At 41.7% G+C, this 22,927-nt stretch overlaps 1 protein-coding gene across 1 annotated transcript in view; it reads right to left on the bottom strand.

The window, feature by feature from the left end:
• LOC103356760 (fibroblast growth factor 14-like) overlaps nucleotides 1–16,949 on the bottom strand; it is a 30,397-nt gene extending 13,448 nt beyond the window's left edge. Inside the window, exons 1-3 of the mRNA XM_008281045.1 lie at nucleotides 16,757–16,949; nucleotides 8,534–8,644; nucleotides 3,060–3,163 (exon numbers count right to left, since the gene is read on the bottom strand). Coding sequence (XP_008279267.1) covers nucleotides 3,060–3,163; nucleotides 8,534–8,644; nucleotides 16,757–16,949 — 408 coding nt within the window. The remainder of the gene's footprint in view (nucleotides 1–3,059; nucleotides 3,164–8,533; nucleotides 8,645–16,756) is intronic.
• Nucleotides 16,950–22,927: the final 5,978 nt, after the last annotated feature.

Raw genomic sequence — 22,927 nt, 5'->3', positions numbered from 1 at the left:
GCTCGACACATTTAAATGCATTAGATACAAACTGCAGTGAAAGTTCAGCTGCATGAAAACCCCGACTGCTCCGTCCCTGGCTCATGAGCATCCTTCACATCCACAGCAGCGTCACCCTGGTGACTCACCTGTTTTGTGTATAAATACGAGACCATTCCTTTAACCTTATTTATTTTTGTGCGCAAATGTATTTATTTTGTGTGCTTTTCATTGCCGTGTTAATATTTTTAAAAAATCACCTGTTAACCCTGAGAAATAGCCAAACATGTTCTTTTTCTCTCCTGGGCATCATTTGTATCCTAAAGAAATCTTGTCTGACACACAGGCTGCTCAGTTAACGTGAACCTAAACCACCAATTATGAAAATACATAAACCATTGTAGTTCAGGCCAGGACAAAACAAACTCCACTTGTGATCGCACCCTCGTACTGTTTAATGAGCATCTCTGCAGGCTGGTGACACCGTCCTCACCACCACTACAACACGACGCACCTGCCGGGATCTTTGCGGCAGCCAATTAAACTTCAAACAGTGCTGACATCACGATAAATTAGACCTGCTGTATGTAATTTATATATTCGTTATCATGTAGCCGCCCGCACATCAGTCGCGGAGCTGTAAGATGATCAAACATCCTCACTTTCCCTCTGTGCAGCTTTAGAGGGGATTTCTACAGTGTGTGTGTGGTTGTGTGTGTAGGGGGGGACTCCCCCTCTTCAATTATTTACAGGAAGCCCTCATGCATCTGTGACTTTCAGCGACAGGCTGAGAAAGCCCAGCAGAGCAGCACAGATCTCCCTTCTTTCTCTTGCAGATTACTCCTTTCTCTTCCCTCATCCCTTTGTCTACAATCTTTTTTTTCTCCCCTCCTTCCTCTCCATCATTGTCTTTTCTGTCTACAACTTTCTCCCCTCTCCGTCCTCTCCCCGTCTGCCTGCGCATTTCTCCTCTTTCGGCTCCTTTTTTCCCTCCTTCATGTCCGTTTTTTAATCTTCTCTCTATGACCTTTTTTCCAGATTTTTTCCTCGTTTGCCCACAACTTTTAACTCTTGTTTTCCTCCTCGTATTTTTGTGCTTTTGTCTGCAACCCTTTTCCTCCATTCTCTCCATCTTTTCCTCTCATTGTCCTTGTCCTACTTCCACCTCACCTTCTTTTCTTCTGCCTCATACCCAAGTCTATTCTTCCCTCTCCCCTCTCCTCCTTTCATTTTTTGTCACGTCCTGGCCTCCCCTTTATTCCTCTCACCTCTCCCTTTCATTTCCCTCCTTTCATCTCCTCTCCTCTCATCCTCCCATTCATTTCTTATTCCCCCGTCCCCTCTCTCCATCACCTCTCTTCTCCTCCCACCACCTCCTTTCCCCTCCTTTTTGGCTCCTGTCACCCTCGCCCAAAAAAAGAAATGAAGGGGGAGGGATGATGTCAGAAGAAGGGACATCAGTGGACGAGTGTGAACTCTCTCTGAAGAGTCAGCATGGAAATAATTCATATTCTGCTCAAACGTCTCCCCACCGCGACTCCTCTACCTCACGTCCCCTCCGTCCCTCTCCGCTCCAGTTGCTCTTCACCTCCTCCTCCGTCTTTCCTCTGTCGTCTATATTGTTCTCTAGGTTTCCCTCTTAGGTCAGCAATTTGAAAAGGTTTCCACTAATTTAGCTTTCCATTTTTAATTGTTCACTTTTCTGCTTTTCTTATGTTCAGGAAAGAGATGCTTCTGGAAAAGACCATTATTACATAATAAAAGAATTCACTCTTACTTACTGAATTAATACTTGTCCATAATCAGACTAATACGTTTCACTGGCATCTATTCAAAGCAATTCATCTCTCTTTTCCCATCTCCCTCTAATCTAATGAAACTGTCTCCAATCTTCTGCCCCCGAAACCTAAAAAAATAGGTCTTTCATATTATCATCTGACATGAAAAAAGGCTTTTTGTGATATTATGCGCTACTTGCTCTGACTTTGTATTCTTGTCTCAATCAAGAACTCTGACAAGGCGTCCAATTTATTTCTGAATTGATTTTAAGAATTTATCAGTTGCAGCTCTGAGCCGTGTATTTTTTTATTTATTTTCTGGCATGTTTTCCAGGAAGAAAGCAGCAACGTCTCTGTAACTATACTGCCAACGTTAGGTGAGTGATACATCTTTCTTGTTTTTTCCTCAGCATGCCGTCCTTCAGAAAGAGCCTGAAGATGCTCTCCAGACGGACCGAGGTCGCTGGACGTGGTCCAAAAGATCCACGCACCTGCTAACTGGGCGGAATGTCACAGGTGAGATCTATTTAAAATATGTCATATTAGCCAGCCAATGATGCATTTGTCTTGGCTCGCATCCTGCTTTCAGTGTGCTGCAAGCTGCAAATGTTAACTCGGGAATTAGTCAAGTAACCCATTAGTCAATCACAGGAAATTAATATGGAACAATTTTGATAAGTGGTGAGCCGTGCAAGTGAAAATGCCAAAAATTCATCTCTTCAGTGAAGCAAGCTCTGGGAACTTGTAATGGACTTTTTCACGGTTATCTCACATTTTATCAATCAAATATTGAAGAGAGAAAATAATATGCAGATGAATAAATAATGAAGCAATCACCTTAAAAACTGCCCTTCCTTTCAAAACTATTATCAAAGCAAAGACAGTTTCAAGTCAAAATGTAATTTCACATGACTTACCATCCAGGGGCACTAACTTCCCTCCCTTGTAGAAAAAGTAAAGACGCATAACTTGCCAAAACAAAATGATGTTTCAAATTATCTCTAATTACAATCCCAGAATGAACTGCCACAGATCAAAACCCAGGACGCTGCTGTGAAGTAAGCCTCGCAATTTCTCAAAAAAAGAAAAGATCACTAAGAATTCTTGACTCACAAACAGCCCTGTGCGCTGCGACACAAAACTGTCAAAAAGCTGAAACAAAGCACGTCTTGTGGACGCCGTCCTTCGGCAAATTTCGGAGTCTTGTGTGCCTGTGTTTATACTGTATGCATGTGTGTGTGTGTGTGTGTGTGTGTGTGTGTGTGTGTGTGTGTGTGTGTGTGTGTGTGTGTGCGCGCTCACCGAGGAGTAGAGGTGACCCTCTCCGTTCATGGCGATGTAGAGACCGGTCTTGACTGATTGGATGGCCACGACTCTCAGACCCACAGGAATTAAGTTAAACAGAGCTGAGGACAAAAAAGAAACAAACTGTGTTCATGTGTTTGTTCCTGAAACAAAGAGCTCCGAGAAGCAAAATGTCAGGTGGTGTGTTGCTCAGCTGGTTTGGCTGTTCTGTGAGGAGAAAAAAAGAAACAGCTCGGCCTTGTGGGGCTGCTTCAAACTCAGAGAGGACACACATCCAGAAATTTAGGAGAAAAATTAGACCACTTTTTATGCAGAAATTACTTTCATAGTCTTTCCAGGGTAATTTGTCTCTATAGCTCCATAATACACTTAAACTAATGAGCCTGAGGCTATTTTCAGGGTAATTTCACTACCTTTACTCTTAAGCTCTTATCTTTGTCATTCTAAGCGATAGCTAAGCATGCTGTGTCTTGTTTTATTCAGAATAGTTTACAAGATCTTCTATTATTCCATAGAATACTACTTAGAATAGTTTATATTAGCCTTCATATCAAGGAAAATAATATTTAATGTCATGAAATTGTTAGATTTTTACACTCATCTCCCCATAAAATGCTGGCAGTGGAGGTATCTTTTCACAATCGTGTAGTAGAGACTGTCCGGAAACATCAGAACTATTAGTGCCGAATGAAAACAAATGTCATTGCTTTATTTACCGACGAGTGCACATACAGTAACCTGCTTGCAGTAAACCAGGCAAATGAGACGGACACAGAGCTGTGTGCAGATTGTAACTATGATTACATTTGCACGGACAAGCAACTGGCATCGCTGCAAAGGTCAAGTCGTGCGGTTTCATTTCATATGCATTGCACTTGACTGCAATGAACGCTTTGTGAGATCCTCGACCGCGGAGAAGGGACGTGAATTAGGGCACCGAGGAGGTGTGTCGGGCTCTAGGGGTTAAGATATAACATGGAATAATCATAAGTCGAGCAGTAATATCAATCTTTACGGCGGTTTGTTATTTATTCTGAAGCACTTTCAGCAAACCCATGCGTAAATCAATCATGTGGACATAGTCTGCCTTTCTTATCAAGTTAATGCCTTAATCAGAATCTATTTGGTTTAAATACTTAAAGTCAATTAACATGAGTGTAATTTTCCAGAGGTTTGTGCAGCGTTTGTTGGGATAACTCTGACTGCACAAACACAACTATGACACACGAAAATAAATTAGGCAAATACCCAAAACCCACTCTTGGTGTCATAGCTTCACAAATCTAACATGATCAAACCCTGATCTGATCGTCTACTTAACTCTTATTCATAATTAATCAATATGATTGATGAAATGTTAAGGGAAGGTTGGTAAAAAAAAACGACTGTCAACCACAAGAGATGATATTGATTATGTAAATATCAATATTTTTTTTTATGTTGCAGTTGTTTCTGTTAGAATTTGTGATTCCATATATCACCTGCGGACTAAAATACTTCAGTGAAATTTAAATAATTAAAATTTCCCACCAGCCACAATCTTTTTTCACGTCAGAACCGGAACACAAAAAGAAAGGTTCAGGATATCCAAATATTTTAAACCAAGTTCATTTAGTCCATGACATTTTAATATCAGCCTGCTGCCTTTTTTTTTTTTTTTCAAAGGCACAGTCCAGCCCTCAGCTCCATCGGGTCAGTGTTATTTGAAGAACAGCAGTCAGTGATGGTAAAGAAACAGACAGCTGATCACACCCTCGTTGCCTCGGGCTGGTATTTTAAAAGACAATGCAAGTGTCACTGGTGTTTTTGTTCAACCTCGTATCATTTTAGATTTGTTCAAGTTAGGAGACATTAGCTTTATTGAGAAAATACAACGAAATTTTTAAAAAGAAAAGGCTGTTTCAAGATTTCTCTTAATTAAATATTTGTAAAAAGTCAAGCTCGCACATTCTTAGGAGACCAAAAACTATTGACAGAGAGAATTCATATGAGTAGTTTGCCAGCAAAAGGCAGCAAGGTATGCTATTTATTTTGGTTTTAATTATCACGGTGGTCTTTAATTTTGTTCTGTTTCATAAAAAAAAACAGAAAAGCTGCCATAAATGTAGCCGCAACGTGATCCAGTAAGTCGAAGCTGATTGTCAACTTTTTAGTGACAAAAGTGAGTTTTCGCAAAAGTGCTTTTAAACTCGTCTATTCCATAGCAACAGTCTGTATGTGGAAAAAGTCTGAATTAACATTAAATTGATATAATAACGGAACTACTTCAGTGGACCAATCAAAAGAAGAGAGGCCTTGATCTTTGAAAATTATGATTGAGGAACTGCTCAAAAGGAGCTTTTTGTTCTGAAACCATGAAAAGACAATTACAAAGCCTGAAAAAAAGCTCGATTATTATGTTTCCATTCTGTACACAGATCCTCTCTAATGTGAAAGCACGATAATTATTACTCCATGTTTTATAATTATAGTCCATTATTGGCCGTCATTAGTTGTGACCTTTCAAGGTTGTTGCAATTCTTCCGTCTCTCGCTGAGGTCAGTTGAAATCGTCCCCCTTTAACCTGTTTGCCTCTAATCATGACACAGCTATTGATTAACCTGTTTAAAAGCACACACAGTCGAGTTGCTGTGACAGAAACGATATCACACTTCTGGAAAAAAAAATGTAGTAAATGTACATATTTCTCAAAGTGAACTGAGGGTGGGTTGGACTAGCTCAACGTTTCAATTCACCCAAATCATGAAAACATGTTTTGCTCAGCCCTCATCTATGCAAATAGCTTTGTCAGTGATACTGAGTAAAACAGCATCTCCAAATAGAGCTTTAATGCAATATTGGATTTTCTGTTTGATTTGGGTTTCCTCCTATGATGACTACTTCCATTTTGGATCAGCTTCTTGGAGCGGTCCAGTCCTTCTCCTCCTTCTGAATCCATCTCATTGATTAAAAAAAGCATTTTTCAATTCCCCGCTTTTCCATTGTATTCCGCGGATCTTGATGTACATTAATTGTCTCATTTTATGGATGATTTCATCAATTATTGATGGTGTAATTGTCTCGGGTGTTTGTGACTGGGTTTTTTGATTAGTTGCTGCGGCCCACGGCGCTAGCTTAAAGATGCCGTTGTTTCATGTTGTCGAGTTTGAGGCCGGGCTTGGAAATGTGCACCTCTGAGATTTCTGGCTCCGCAGCAGTGTGTCTTTTCTGCCACAATGTCCTAGATTCTGTGGAAAAATCCACAAATTTGACTGTCAACAAATTTCACTGAAGTATTTTTTTTCAGTTTATTACTTAGAGCTTACACAACTCGTCATGTGGCTCTCTAAAACATGCTTCTCTCCTCATTAATTCTCTGCACATGGATGAATAAACATACAGTATATAGTATAATTAGACAGAGATATATGGAACAGAAATTTAAATGTAAAATTTGACACAAAGGGAAATATGTGTAGCTATTACGGCATAAATGATATTAAAAAACAAAACAAAACAAACAAGAAAAAACACACAACAATGACCCATAATGAAGGTGGCAACAGTGCATGTGCCGCTTTCTTTGTAATCAAGAGCTGATTACATCTGGGATACCAGAGCCCTCATTAATCAAGTTTGCATTGAAGCGGTTGTTAAATTTCTCCACCAACATTTACAGTTTTCAGATTTAAGTAGGAGAAAATGTATCAAATGTGCTTTAAGTACACCTGTGTGCAATCATCCTTGATAAATATCACAATCCATAAACCACCACTAGGCTCATGCACACCTGTCATTAACATAAAGATTTGCACCCAGCTGATTAGAGGTGGCGACGGCCGTCCCTTTAAATGCTGCAGGAAATGTCACTGATGTCTCCCCCTCTGCTGAATTAACCAGACAAACAAATGGAAGAAAAAAAATGGAGCTTGGCAACAAGTGTGTGCTGCAGGAAATTGTGTCTATGATTTACAGACCGCGCTGTGGAAGGAATTTTAAAAAATTGCGAGTGAAGACATTTGCCAGAAATTGATGTGCAGATATTTTCCAAAAAGCAAAACAAATCATAGTAAACAAGTAGGACATCGCTGCAACAGGCGGATAGCGGAGATCAGACAGCTCAGCCAATGTGGAAAGGACACTTTGGACCAGCGAGTTGCATGCTGTAGTGATTACTGATTAGCATTTGATTTTCTCTAAGCCCAGTACATCAGAATATTACCAAAGGGACATTAATCAATAAGCCATCCATCTGCAGCTCCTCCCTGAAGGCCACGCTGGGTGCAGAGGTCCAATAAACTGAGCACTAAAAAAAACAAAATCCTCTGAGCTGCCACTTTCAGTCGAACAGTTGGTCTGCTCTCTGAAAATATGAAATGTCCCAAATGGAGTCATTAAAACGCACTATTAATGTCTCATTGCTTCCTTTATGACTGCATACAATGTCAACATCAATCAGTGCCACACATAAAAGAGCTGTCACTTAGATTGATGTGACTGAATGTGAAACTTAGGTTCACCTCTTTTACATTCAACTGCTGTAACCTTTGAACTATTTCTACATTAACCAGGATTCTCTCCATCATCTGGTTGCATTCTTTACCACTGGTCTCTCCCTTTCACAATGAGAAGAGAAAATGTGTCTCTTGACCTTCATCGCATCAAATAAGGATCGAGCGGCTGACTCACTGTTGCTTTCTTTTTCTTTCTAACGTACTTGTTGCTGTGCCTTACATTCATACATTGTCGGAAACATACAACTCTGCTGGGAAACGGTTGAAGATGTCATTTATGCGTAGTTGTAGTCGTCTAGTAGGCCTAAAAAAAGAGTCAGCGGGACTCTATGTGGAGCTCCTGGATTATGAACAAGAGCAAATACTTTTTGGCTGATATCCGTATTTATAAAAACATCATAAATATGGGAAGTGCTAAGCTCTTAAAAACAAGTTATATGTACAAGGTGCAAGAAAATAAACATAAGTACAGGTCAGAAAAAGTTCTATTTCTGCCTTTCCAATTTATCCGAATGTAGATGTCATTTTAGTCACCGTCCCTCCTGAAACACGAGACAGTTCAGCAGTCGTTGTAGCTGAAGCTCCTGCCACCGGTGCCCAAACAACAAACCCCCTTGAAGTCACTTGGTTTATTTCCTCTCACTCTCTTGCTGCAGAATCAACTAGGCCTGCTCTGCATTTTTCAACATGCCGCAGATTGCATGATTAGATGTTGAATGCTTAATTGTACCACGCAGTGCATCTATGTGGAAACATCTGCATTCGTTACTTCTCTACTCATTTAGTCCTTTTCTGATAAACTAGATATTTTTCCGAGGCAGGGCTGTGGTAGATTGTGGAAGAGCCTCAAATAGCGTGACAATATTGACCACAGACATGCATATTTTACTCTTTTTACATTTAATGGCAAATGTATGCATTTCCACAAAACATACGAAAGCTGGTTGTGTATAGTGTGTGTGTGGTGAGCCTACTAACAGGAGTTGGTGCTGTCGTCTTTGGTCCCGTCCAGACTTCCATCCTGGCCCATCTGGAGATAGAAGCCCTGTCTGCAGAACAACCTGGTCACTATGCCCTTCAGCTGTGGTTCTAAAAGCCACAAACACACACAAAAGAAAGAAAGACAGAGAGAGAAATAGTTGAAAAGAACTGATCTTCAAATCAGGACATGCTACACAGTGTACAGCATATATAGTCACAAGCAACTCAAAGTACAATGAGGCAAAATTTTAAATAACTTCTGTCAGTTTCAACCGAATCAGTGACTTCTAAAAAAAAATTCTTCCTCTGAACTCGTTTCCTTCGCAGCATCCTAGAAGGCACATTTATGATACAATACCGTTTTAAAGAAGGACAATGTGACCACATGTAACCTCCTGCATCCTGAGGGATTTCCTGTGGAGAGACTATTCAAGCACATCCAATCCATTACAGGATTCTTGGACTAATCCGTCCTTCGTGGTCATTGTTCCACTTGAATAACATTGATAAATTATTTCTGAACCTTTGATGGTGAGGTGCAGCCTTATAATGGCTTTGTATCTACACTGTTCTTTTCATGATTGACCAACATGTTGTTTCTCTTATCAAAACTTTCCCAAATATCTTCTGATGTGGGGATTTTTTCCCCCCCATCGAATATCTCAAAGCTCCGATACGAGCAGGAGAAAATGCCTGTTACAGTTTTTGAAATGCAGATGTTTACATCATTACAGCTCTAATCTAGTAAACACATGAAAGGCAGAATTTCATTATTAGTCACCAAATGCGTGCTCTCGGCTATTACTACAATTAAGCAGAAGTAGATTTGCCACTCGCTTCCAACGAGAAATGACTGAAATAAAAACGAAGTGACTCAAACTCCAGCTGCTCAAAATGAGAGAGGGAGAAGGAGAACAAATGACGAAGGCGATAGAAAGTAGCTGAGGGACAAAGACCGACTGAGTCACTGGATGAAGACGGAGAATGAGGGACAGAAAGGAGCTCAGATCGGACCTGTGTTAGTGATATGCTTCTTCGACAGGTGCAGACAGGCATTCTTTTCCATTCGATCATCCCTGCAGGCTTCGTCCGCACAAACATTATTTAAAACACACTCACACGCAACCACGCCCATCCTCCCTCTATAAAACACCACATCAGCTATAAAACGGGTGGGAATCCCCTTTGAAAATGTGTTCGAGAGACAGCGAGCGAATCTGTAAATGTATACCCTAATGCATAGAGGCAGAAAAAAAAGAAGACTGACCCAGTTTATCAGGAGTGTGTGTGTGTGTGTGTGTGTGTGTGAGAGAGAGAGAGAGAGAGAGAGAGAGAGAGCGAGGGGCAGGGGTGTTTTCCATCTTTGTGAAGGATCCATCTTGTGCAGCAGGGGAGAAGGAGGGAAGAGGAGCCGTGAAGCTTGTAACCAGCACTTGAACCGCAACAAAAAAATTCCCAGCACACTTGCTCACGTAGCATGTTGTGTGGTGCTGGCAGTGGTGGATTCTTAGTTAGATTACAAACATTAAAATTGCAAGCGGAGAAGCGTAGTCACTGCACATGTAGGTACAAGGCTTCTGCATGCATCTCTCTATCTATGAACATGCATGCTAAAGATTTCAGCCATATTTCGTATTGCTTTATGACTGCAAATAATCTAAACTCAGAACGCTGTGCCTCCTGCAGACAGACAGAAATCAGTCACATTTCAGTCCTCCTTTGTGTGACTCATGGTCTCAGAAAGCTGCACGAAATCTAATTTATTGTCTCTTATCGTTCTCTGGAGTGTGTCATCAATAAAATTACATTAATAAAGCGGAGTGTAAAACGTATTTTTGTACTAGAATCGGGGCCCCGAGGCAGAGACGAAGGGCGCAGCTCTCGGCCCGGCTTTGCATTCGTACACGTGTCCTCTCGGTCGCCTCAAAACCCCGTCTGATGCGGATGTATTTGCAGCAGGTGCATTTCGGTGGCGGCATGTAATAACAGAATACTTTTCCTGGCTGATGTTGTGACTCAGCCGAAGGGAATTTTCAAGGCCACGTAGTTTATTTAAAAAAAAAAAAAAAAAAAGAGGGTTTAGTAACAAAATGATATCTCAAAGTGCGTCTGATGTCTTAACTCGAGCTGTTTGGAGGCCTCGTCCTGCTGTATAATGAGAAAACTATACAAGATGGTGGCAATCAGCCCGTCTTGCTCTTTGCTTTTGATTCCACTATGTTTAGGGTTGTTGTCTTTACATTAATTTCCTTCTCAGTTACAGAAGTAAACCTACTTTTACTTGCACCTGTGGGAGAGGTTCATGTGAATCAGTAATAGTAAAATTAACTCAGCTCAGAATGTGTTTTTCTTCTTTTGTGCTGGGAAATGACTGATATTCCACCTTGACTCATTCCACTTCAGGACTAATTTTAAATCAAACCTTTAACCCTGCACTTTAAAGTCATTCACAGCTGATCATTTTATTCATTTATTTTTTATATCTGCATTTTCCTTTTTAAATATCAACACATTTAAATGTTTTGCCTGAATCCCACACAATTAGACGATAAACACACGGTCTAGATGGGTCTGGAGCTGATCGTGTTGTTAATTCGGACAGAATCCAGGCAACACAGGAAAAGAAATATGATGTTGGTGATAGACTGCTTTAATTAAACGCCATTTGGAGATAACTGGCATCGGCAGAAGGTGGAGGGAAAACTAAACATGTTGCACAGCTCGGATAAATCCGTTAACAGCAGCACAGCACGGTGCACTTGCAACAAGACGTGACACAATATGCTTTTCACAATGTCAGAGGGCCGTACGTTTACGTGGCCTGTAGTAGGAGATGCTGCTGTCGGCTGATAAATGCTGCTGTTACGTGCATTTTATTGCCAAGGTTTGTTTTTTTATTATTATTATTACCTGTGGACATTTATTTAGTTGATACAGTTTTTATTTAAAATAGGTGCACTGCATTATTAACTACTTGAATTTAAGTTCAGTATTTTTTTTGTCTCATTATTACTTTTTTTTTTCTTGCCTAAAGAACCCAAAGATATTTCAGCCAATAATTAATATTGCCTTGTACTAGTTATGTTAATTGGACTGTCAGTTACCGAAGAATAAAAGACATTTTGTTTACCGAGTGGTCCGAAATAACAGCAAACTGCACAGATTTCTGTCAGTAAGATAAAACAGACTCATTGCCTTTACTGTGGGAGGCTCCATCATGCTTGCTGTCAATCAAAAAAACATCAGTCAGCCACTAATTGATGTATTTTAAAAACTGCTGAAAGCAGCTACGTTTATCTTTTATGATATTATGTATTACATGAGTGCCGCTACAGACTCAAATCGTGTTATGGTTGCTGTTTGCATAACTCCCTGCCTGTAATGGATGAAAAATCAATAATTCTCCACAGGGGACTGTCCCGCTTCATCTAGTCATCATCTATTTATGCGTCTATTCATCCATCTAACAGCCACCTGCTTATCCATTTACTCGTGCTACAAACCCAAACGTAGCCGCCACACCTATGTTCCCACAGTCATCAAGGTGATATTCCCACTCTTCCCAGTATCTCCACATCCTGTCTGTTACTAGGGAAATTCCCATCCGCTCGTTGCCATAGCAACAGTCTCGTGATTCCAGACTGTTCCAGTAAAAGGGTATTCCCCCGTCCGCACACACATAGGCGCACACATAGGCACACAGACACACACACGGAGCTTTATTTTCAACATAATGCGATCTGATTCAATCAGTCAGCCAATCAGGCTGCCACGCTGATTTGACATGTCGTATTGTCTGTTAATTCGCCCCTGTCTGGGTCTACATGCAGCGTTAAACGCCGTATAAAACACCAACATGGGTGTCTCATACAAGCGAGGCACTGAAGACCTTCTGCATTTCTCTTTCTCTCCCTCTCTCTCTCTTTCTTTTTTTTTTTCTACACACATACATCATCTCACCAAACACAAAAGCACCCAAGTGAAGAATTCACATGCAGCAACTGAATGCACCCATTTCATTCTCAGCGTGATTAGTGATTAGAAGAGCATGCGGTGCTGAAAAGGGCACATTTATATGTATCTACAGTGATAATTAATAAAGGTCCTTAACTTGAATTTGTCCTAATGAGAGGTTCTGATCAAACGTTACGCAAGTCTGCACCACACATCCCCACCGTGTTTGGCTGTAATGTCGTGTATTCTTGATGCTTTTTTAGAGGCTTTTCCGGCAAAAATCCAATTCTGAGGGAAACAGTGATGTAACCTATTGATTCTTCGTACATGCTTATTATCATGCACTGATTGCTGGGCATGAGAACAGCCTGTATGGACAGTCCATCGCAGATAAAACATATAGGCAGCAAAGGCAGCAGTGTTAACCACAGAGCCGCCCCTCGCTGGATAACATTAATCACTGGCAGTGGCTTTAACGTGAAACAATATTGGCAATTTGGCATCTGCTCCGTGGAAAACCATTTGACTGGAGCGATTCCTCTCTCTACCTGGGGTCAGGTTCATCTGGCAACATGGCAACAGAGCAGCTGAGCTGTCTTTTACTTAGCCTCTGCCTCCCGTTCCTCCAGGGGGATCTGCAGGTGATCAGAGGTCATCTGGGAGAAACAGTCCCTGCTGCACGGCCTGGGTAAATGTCAGTTCCGATTGTTGCTTCCTACGCAACGCATTTACAGATTTAAATTACAATTTGCTCACTTTTACGCTGTATATTATTTAGGCAGATTTCCACTGGAGTGTCCTTAGCAGATACCTGAAAAAGTGCAATGGGCTTCAGCTAATCAAGGGGAGCGGCAATTTGATTTTAATACCCTCCGGCACCACTAAACTCCTCATCTCCATAGTGAATTCTGATTTTAGCATATCCACAATCTCATCCTGCGGTCACTGTGCAGACTTCATAACCGCGGGTGAGGGCACATCTGCAATTCAAGAGCTTAGTGGCTCAGAGGCCTCCCCAGCCACCGAACCTAACCAGCAGTTAACCCCCTGCTCCTTGTTACGTCACTTAAAAACAACACCCAGAGGTACTTATGCTGTGTAACAGCAATATTGTATTACACAGAGAGACTGGCTGCTTTTCAATTTACATCACCTTTGGGTTTTTGGTCACAAACCCCAAATAAAAACTTCAAATCACTCGCTATATTGAAGCACAGGTTTAATGCTCCCTTAAGAGCAGAACTTTCTTATTAGTATCAGACACTTTTCTGCAAAATATCTTGTATTTCGAGATTGATTTTAGGAGGGACCTTTTTTGTGGCAGACTGTAATTCTAACATGAAACACAAGATTACATATTGTGTGCAGTTTTGGTGTCTTATCAGTCTTCCATGAACAACACTTATCATCACTTTGGGAAGCACTGATTTTACAGAATCAATAACTGAAATCCTATTGACATTTTAGCTGATAATAAAAATTAGAATCTGCTGCATTCCTCTGAACACTTCACCTACATTTGTCTCGTTTTTCCTCTCCCTATAAATATCTACATTTTTACAGCATTAAGTAAATCTCATTGTAATTGACAGCTGTGATATTTCATGCCGCATTATGATTCAAAATAATAGTTTACCTGCCAGGCAGAACAGAACAGGAATCAGAACACACTGCTCGGCTAATTCGGTCCCATTTTAATCTGTTTTCAAGGAAGAAAAATGTGATTTATGGTCTTCTATCTTTTTTCTACTGTGTCATGACTTCTGGTGTTGATTAATAAACCTTAATGTAAAATGTATAAGAATTAGAGCTGAGGGAACAGGTGTCAGAGTGTACATCTGTCTTTCCGTTGGCATAAAACCCTGTCTGATGTGGATATATTACAGTAGGTGAATGCCACTGATGGCTTGTAATATCAGAATACCTCTCCCCGCTCATGTTGTGACTCAGCCGATGGCATTTCTTTTTCTTTTTTTTTAAAGCTGCAAAATTTCTTTTTGATTGAAGCGACACCAAAAGCCAATATTTTTGTGGCAGTGATTACCTTTTTTTAATTTTGGCAGGACGATCCTGTCCGTCATGTCACAATCAAATCCTCCGGTGATGAAGTAGGTAAGCAGCTCTTTAAAGAAGCTGAATTCACTGCAGGGTTTAAAAGACTGTTGAGTAAAATCCTCCCACACCAGTGCAACACCAGAGTTCTCTGCTCAGATGTCTAATTACTAATAATACCAACACACAAAGACTTACTGTGGACAAACTTCTGTCATATCAGAAGTGGACTCTTGGTTTTAAGCTCCATATCAGTCTAACTCTATGTAATAAAACATTTTAGCTGTATTTGGAGCAAATCTTTGATTGAGTAACGCAGGCTTCAGATCAGCTTGAGTCGGGTCTGTATGTCTCTCCTTCACAAAACCTCTGGAAGACAGTAGGGGATGTTGGCAAATCTCTCTCTTCACACACACACACACACAAACAGACACAGATTGTGAATGTTGCCAAGCTTTCACCAGCAGCTCTCACAGCTGAGAACACAGAGGAGGGAGAGAGGGAAGGAGCTGAAGGAAAGGAGGAGGTAGGAAGGAAGGGTGGCAAGAGAAAAGAAGGAGAGAAAAATGAAGGAGGGAGGAGAAGATCCGAGATAGGAAGGGACGAGGGCGATGGAAGGTGGCAAAAAGAGGGAAAGGAGGGTGGAAAAAAGGAGAGGAGAGGAAGCCCGTTCTTCCACAAAAATGAAAGAAAAAGATGGAGGGATGAAAAGACCTAAGGTGGGAAGAGGATTAGAATGGAGAGGAGGGAGGGTGGCAAAGTAATAAGATGATGAGAAGGAGAACGACACGGAGCAGGAGGAGAAAAGGAAAGGTGGGAAAAGGAGAAAAGAGGAGGAACAAAAATGTGACATGAAAAGATGGAGAGAAGGAAAAGATGGAGCCTGAAAGGGGGAGAAAATGGAGCTTGAAAAGGGGATAAAAAGATCTAAGATAGGTTGGAAAGATTAGGGTGTGGAGGAGGAAAGGTGGCAGGACGAGGGGGAGGAAGAGGAGAAGAAAGGAGGCGAGGGAGGAAGGGGGTAAGAGGGGAGAAAATGGAGGTGAAACAAGGAGAACATAAAAAAGAAATGAGGAGAGAAGAGGAAAAAGGAAAATGAAGGGTGAAAGGTGACAAGAGGAGAGAATAAAGATGCAGACGAGAGGAGGTTGTTGGACAACAAAGAAGGGAAAGTAAGTGGAACGGATAAAGGTTGAAAGAGAAGGAGGGAAAAAATATCCTGAGCAGAGGAGGAGACAAAAAGGTAATAAAAAAACCGAGGTCTGGAATCTGAGTCCCAGATTCCACGAATTCCCGTCTCCCACCAGACCAAACCAGTGAAAACCAATTCATATCAACATGACTCCTCACGTTCGCCTCCTCCCCTCCTCTCATTTCCTGCTGCCATCTCCCCTCCTGATACATCCCTCCCCTCCATACGCTGTCACCTGCTGCTTTCTCACACAATCAATTGATTACAACAGCACTTATCATCTCTGCTATTGAACGCTCACTATAGCGCACAATCACAACATTCTCATTAATCTGCATTCACTTCTATATGTAATCACTTCTCCTTGCGTTGATGGCAAGATCCGCTCCTGGGATTTGACAATGATGTTAATTTTGGATTTGAGTGGGACTTGAGCGCCGAATGGAGGGGGGGAATTTGACTTTTTTTCCATCTCCATATGAAGAAGAGTCTTTTTTTTTTAATTTAGAGGGAATAATGTGACAAAAGAATGTTTGATTTGTTGCTGTCATTGTGTGTTTGGCCTGACATTTTGCTGGTGTTGAGGCAAAGTCTGATCTTGGTGATAGGGCACTTTGAATTATGAGCTGAAAATGAGAGAGAGAGGTAGAGATCCACGTAGAGACAGACAGACAGAGAGAGAGAGAGAGACTAGACAGACTAATCTGTGGCTTCAATAATGGATGTACCTGGAAACTACTGAACCATGGGGCACTACAAGACATGACAGTGTGTGTGTGCGTGTGCGCGTGTGTCGCCACAGAGAGGGGCGAGTCTGTCAGTGTGTGTCTCTGCATGTTCGGGGTGTGTGCGCAAGTGTGCACACAGCCAGGGCGTGAATGTGAAGGAGACTGTGCATGAACGTGGCTGTGCGTAAAAGTGTATGTGCGTTTCTGCATGTGTGTGTGTGGAAGCGCATGTGCATATCAATATATTTGCAAGTGTGTGTGCATGCATCCCACCCCTCGTCTCCCCCTCCACACCTTGCCTCCTTAGCCTCCTCTTCTTCAATCCAAATATCCGGACTTTGGAGAAGATGTCGACCAGGTTCCCGTTGCACAGCCCCTGCTTCTTACCGGGGCTCTTCCGCCGCCGGTGAGCGGTCGGTCGGTGGGCGTGTTGCTCTCTCGCTTGTCGCTTCTGCCGGATCAAACCGCTGGCGATGGCCGCTGCCATGTCTCAGCCGATACAAAAACAGCCCCGTCTCCGTCCGTGTCTCCAGTCTCTTCAGTTGTGTCCACCGGAGGAGGACGGAGCGCAGACAAAAACCCAGACACAAACCTCCACCAGTCTCCGCTTTTACCGGCTATAACGGCCCCATACTTCGGCCACAACGCGGTAAAGTCCACAATAAACACTTAGAGCATATTTTCTGTTCTTGACGCCATAGATTTGAAGCGGGTTACCTGTCCGTCACGTCTCACCGGTCTGTCTGTCAGTCAGACAACAGCAGCTGTCACTGAGCGACTCCTCCGAGCGATTTTTTGCGGAGCCCGATTGTCAGCTTGAGCCTCCATGGTGAACCGGAGAGCCGGCGGGCAGCTCAGACCGACAGAAGACGCCTCAGAAAGCACTTGTGTCCTTCTGCTCTGAAAACGGCCGTTTGTATTCCGCTGACTGAAGCGGGAGGCGCGCGTGCCACCGGGAGCCGCTCGAGCTTGCGTAAAAACTGGCGAGAGTCACCCAGAGCATGACGGGAAGGAGGGCGGCTTGTGTTTCAGAGTGAAAGCTCGACACAGTCTGACTTTTTCTAATCCATCACACACATTAATGAGTCTGGAGATAAGAGGAGAAATGTTTACCTGCTCACAAGCAAGCGCGTTTATTTATATATATGCGCCTTATCGTGTGCAGAAAAGTGCTGCACAGGCAAATGCCAAACGGGAAAAAAATGCAAAGATAACATGAAATGAAATGAAGTAAATCACAAAAACAGAAGAGCTGAATAAAGTTGAATGCATTTTTTTAAATAAAATAAATTATAGAATAAATTATTCAAAAAATAATCAAAGAGACACATAAGATACAATATGCAATTAAAAAAAAGAATACAAGCAATAATAGTCCTGGCAGTTTAGTCCATTTAATTTAGTTTGATTTAAGATAAGATATTATTTTAAAGCCATTTTGCTAGTTGTTGCTGCCATCAGTGGGCCAGTTTTAATCTAATCCACATTTTTAAAAAGAAAAATAAATATTTTCAATGACAGAACTTGGCTGTTGGGTCACAGTGACATTCAACCCATTTTTAAATACATCAGCTGTATTATCATTATAATTTGGGCAAATACTTGCTTTTTATGAACATAAACACTGACTGGTTAAATTTCTCCTGCAGTTGTCTTTTGACCATTTAGTGTGGTTCTTGTAATTCTCTGCTGAACCTTTAGTTTGTTTTTAGCCTACATGCTAAACTAGAAGTACTTAGGAGACTTCCTTATGTAACAGAAAGCATTCATACTGTTTATTTATCTGTCTTCACATAGTTTATCCAGCACATTTAGTCTATTCAGTGTGTTCATACCACTCTGTATCCTACTGCACATACTATGTACCCATACGTTTACATTTTGGATGCGCATATATCTTACATACTTACATGCACTGTTTATATTAGTTAGTACTGCTGACATATTTTACATTGCACTGCACTTTGTTGCAAAAAAAGCTAAACTGCATTTTGTTAACTCAGTGCTCTGTTCAATGACATTAAAGTTGATTCAAATCTAATCTATTTTCTTTTCTTGCATGTCGTGTTTATATAGACTAAACATGACAATTCAGATACAAATACATGTTCATATAAATTTCAGGCAAGCACTTTTCATTAGAAGTGGTTCATGTTTGAAATCCTAGTGTCCATTATCGTGGTTGTTATTTTGAAAGCATTGGCCGGATGTCCTTGCGACGGTCGGTCTGTGCGTCTTGACGCACCGAAGTGTGAGCGCACTGTGGAACCACACACCTGCTGGAGCCACGCGCCGAGCCAGCAGCCACACACGCGCTCTCAAAAACAACTGGTCATCCTCATTCTGGTGCGTGTGCGTGTGCGCGCGTGCTCGTGCGTGTTGACGGTACCGGTTGGAGTCGGTTCCAGGTGACCGGAGGCTCTTATGTGCGCCAATGGAATATTCATTATGGCGTTAAACAGATCGTTTTGCGCTTCTGTTATTACCTTAAGGCATATTTGGAATCGGTAATATTATGCGCTGTTCCTTTTTATTTTTTGGTGTGGCTTCTCATATAAGACTCCCCGTGTTTTTGGGTGATTGTAAATTGTATCCTGAAGCTTCGGTGGTTGGGTTAATATTTTAGAATATAGAATTTGAGGTACTTAGCAGGATTTATGTTCTAGAATTTAATAGATGTTTTATAGACCAATTTCAGTATTTCGGAAGACTAGTATATTTTAATCTCCTTAAAACTGCATCAAAATTACATACTTGTCTTTTTTTTCCTCCATGAAAATAATCCATTCCCAGATAAAAATCGCTTGGATGTAACTCTGTTAAGTCCCTGCTTCTCTCTCCTCTCACCCCTTTACCATTCCCTGCAGCTGGAGCACACCGGCTCACCCACAACTCTGCTCAAACACTCTACAGCTACTCCAGTTGTCAAATTAGAACAATTCGGTTCCAGACCAGAAACCGATTCTAAAGACGAATAATACCACAAAAAGTTGAAAAGATTGATTGTTTAGATTTGTTACGTTGGAAAAACCTCACAAGTCTGAATCTGTGTTTTTGAGACTGCTATATGTGCCCTGCAGCTTTCAGATGGAAATGCTCAGCCATCGTTTTGACTGATAATTTTGCTAATGATGTGTCTTCTTGCACTTAAAAAAAAAAAAGAAAAAAAAAAAAAAGCACCATATGGACATTTTACCAAGGTGAAAAACTTGATTTTCACTCCAGGAGCTTTAGCGACGTGGGGATTGGTTGGCTTGAGATCTGAGGAATTTGGAGGTCAAGTCAGCAGCTTGAACTCTTTGTCATGTTCCCCAAACCTTTCCCTAAGCATTTTCTTTTTGCTGTGCGGCAGGTTGCATTATCCTGCTAAATGAGGCCATCGGGGAATGCTGTTGCCATGAAGGGGTGTACGTGGTCTGCAGCAGCGTTTGAGTTTGTGCCAAAGAAATGTCCACATGACCCAAGAAAATTTCCCAGAGCATCGCACCGTCTCTGCTGGCTTGCCTTCATCCCATTGTGCATCCTGCTGCTGCCTCTTCCTCAGGTAAACAACATACATGCACTCAGCCGTCCACATGATGTGAAAGAGGGCTCGATTTATGAGAGCAGGCACCTTCTTCCATTGTCGAGTTCACTTACGTCCCACTCGAACAGTAAGCCGTGAAGCACTTTGTGTACTTCTTAGCAACACAGGCCAGTTTTTGCTCCCCGTGTGCATCAGTGAGGCTTGGGTGCCCATGAAGCTGTCACCGAATCACTGATTTTTCCTTCCTTGGACCACTTTTGGTGGGTAGTAACCACTGCAGATGGGAAAACTCCACAAAACCAGAAGATTTATGAGATGTTCAGATCCAGTTTTCTGTCCACAAAGTCGCTCAGATCAGCCCACTTTTCTTTCTTTCAACACATCAACTTCAAGAACTGATGGTTCTCTTGCTGCCTAATACATCCCACTGATTGACAGCTGCCACTTTAATGAGATAATCTATGTTATTTGCTCCACCTGCAGTGATTTTCATGCAGTTTTAGCTATAATTTCTGCTTCAAATAATTGTTAGACGATTCTCTAAAAAAAAAAATCCACTTTTTTTCATCACCAGTGTGTTAATTGTATTTTAAATGCAACACTATAACTCAAGAAAGACGTGCAGACAGCTGCTTATTACCTCACCTCACACATCCTTACTGTCTGTATGCAGCTCATGAAAAGCTGTCTGAATGAACGGTTTAAAAAATGCAAGAGGTGGGCTCGATTGACGGGCTGATGAACTGCAAGGCAGCTTCACATGTCTGGTTTGTCTACTGTACACGTGCTTATACATTCCAGGTGTAGGTTTTCTACCTGTAAGCTTATACCACAAGGACTGAATACAGTACACTCACATTTCCTCCGTGATGTAACAGCGTGTGGGGCAGTCACAGGTGCGCCTGAAGGATCATGCGTTGCATTGCGTGCACAATCACACAAAGTTAAACTCTTATTCTAAAAAGTTCTATTCTGATTTAAGTTTTGCCTAAATTTCACGAGCCAGCATGAATTTGTCTTTCCAACGCTGCATGTAGGTCAGCCATCACTCCAGAATAAAGAGCTGGGCTGGGACCCAGCTGGACACAAAGAACACTGAAATGAATTTTTTCCTTTCTTCTGGGGAAACTGATATCAAAGAAAATCCCCCCCAAAACCTTCGGCAGTCTGTCTGTCCCTACTATGAATAATGGACCATAAGGTTTTGGCTGTGTGGGTTTTTTTTTTTTGGAAGATGTGCAGGGTTGAACCCTCCATCTTATCAGGGAGCGACACAATTCATCAAGCTGGCACGGTGTAATTCCCTGCAGATATCTGACGACAATGATATTGATATTTGCAGGCACAATGTGTCGCTTCAGTGCTTTAATGTTTTCGTAAAACTCCGTCCAACACTTCGGTGACAGAGCAAAAATATGTCTGGCTGTAACTCAAGTTAATTTGCTTTGGATGTGCATAATTCCTCTAAGGATTCCCCTGGCTGCTTTGGTGATGCACTAAAACTTCTTTTAGCAGCAGCAAGAAGGTGTGACTTCTTCTTTTTTTGCAGAGTTTAAGCCTTTTGATTCCTGCATAGATCTTGCTTTTACCGTAGACCAAGAGAGAGCAGACAACTGAGGTGTGTCGATCCCAAAAAAAGAAAAAGGACTTAAGGGCAGCAGGTGAAGCAGATGCGATTAAAAAATAATCGGATGTCGCTTTGAGGTTTGGTGACTCAGAAGCAGGTCAGAACACTTGAACCAAAATATTTCAGCACCATGGACAGCAAACAGGCTCTTTGTGTCTTTTTCAGCCTCTATGTGTGTGTGTGAGAGACATTCAGTGGGTTTTTTTTCCCCCTCAAGCCACCATAGAAACATGATGCATGTCTGTCCCCATCCCCACTAGGTGGCAGCAGAGCATGTCTGAGAGAATCAGCTCAGCAGCAGCCTCCTTGATAACGCCATCCCATACAGTATTATCAGATATAACATATCACTGTGTCTCAGTAGTGGGATACATGATGAGTAGGATAAAAGCATGAATGAATGTTAAACCGTCTAAATGTTATAAAAAGCCAGATGAAGATGTGAAGGCTTTATCAGATTTTGGTGTGGAAGGCTAAAAGTACATCACTGCCATAGTGTTTTCTAGGATATGTTGCTTTGCCTCCCATCAGGCCTTCAGTTTAAAGTCTCACACAGACACAAACAGCAGCATCAGGTTGTCATCCTGCATCTTTTGTCCCATTTCAGCAGGTAAAACCTTCAAATTGGATCCCTGGCTTTACTCTTTTTGTGTCCTTGATGTTGCTGACACATTTAAATATATCTCTCCTCCTTGTCTTTCTCCCAGACAGCAAGGGGGGAAAAACAGAGAGAGAGAGAGAAAATAAAGAGAAGATTGTGTGTGTGTGTGTGTGTGTGTGTGTGTGTGTGTGTGGTGTGTGTGGTGTGCATGTGCATGAAAGAAGAGGGATGCGTACATGGTTTTATCCAGGTCAGCCCAAGTGAAGGAGTTATGAATAAATCAAAGCTACATTTACATTAAAATTCAGCTCTTCGGCTGCTTTTTATAACATCCCAGAAAGGCGGGACACAGCTCTTAAACTTCAAAAGGAAAAATTCTTTGCACTCCACTTATTCCGCCGTCCGCCCCCTCAGAAAAAATATCTGCACATTTCAAATCTTTATGCTTCGTGGTTTGCAAGGAGGACAAAAAAAGAGACACAAATACACAGAAGCCACAAGAACACACAGACTGAAATATGCAAAACTGTGCATAAATGAAAAAAAAGGATGTGCTTGTGTTATTCATCCAACACTCCCTGCACTGTTCTGTTATATTTGAGGATTTTCTGAAGGCTTTTTTTATTTTGGGTCTGTGCAGAGGCAACAGCGCTCTCTACAGGCACTAAAGAGGAACCACATCTTTCTCCTCAATCTCTCTTTTGAAGCTCT

Source organism: Stegastes partitus, unplaced genomic scaffold (assembly GCF_000690725.1).
Source record: "Stegastes partitus isolate 25-593 unplaced genomic scaffold, Stegastes_partitus-1.0.2 Scaffold220, whole genome shotgun sequence".
NCBI lineage: Eukaryota > Metazoa > Chordata > Actinopteri > Pomacentridae > Stegastes > Stegastes partitus.
Note: the sequence above shows the minus strand (reverse complement) of the source record. Positions and strands in the feature narration are given on the sequence as shown.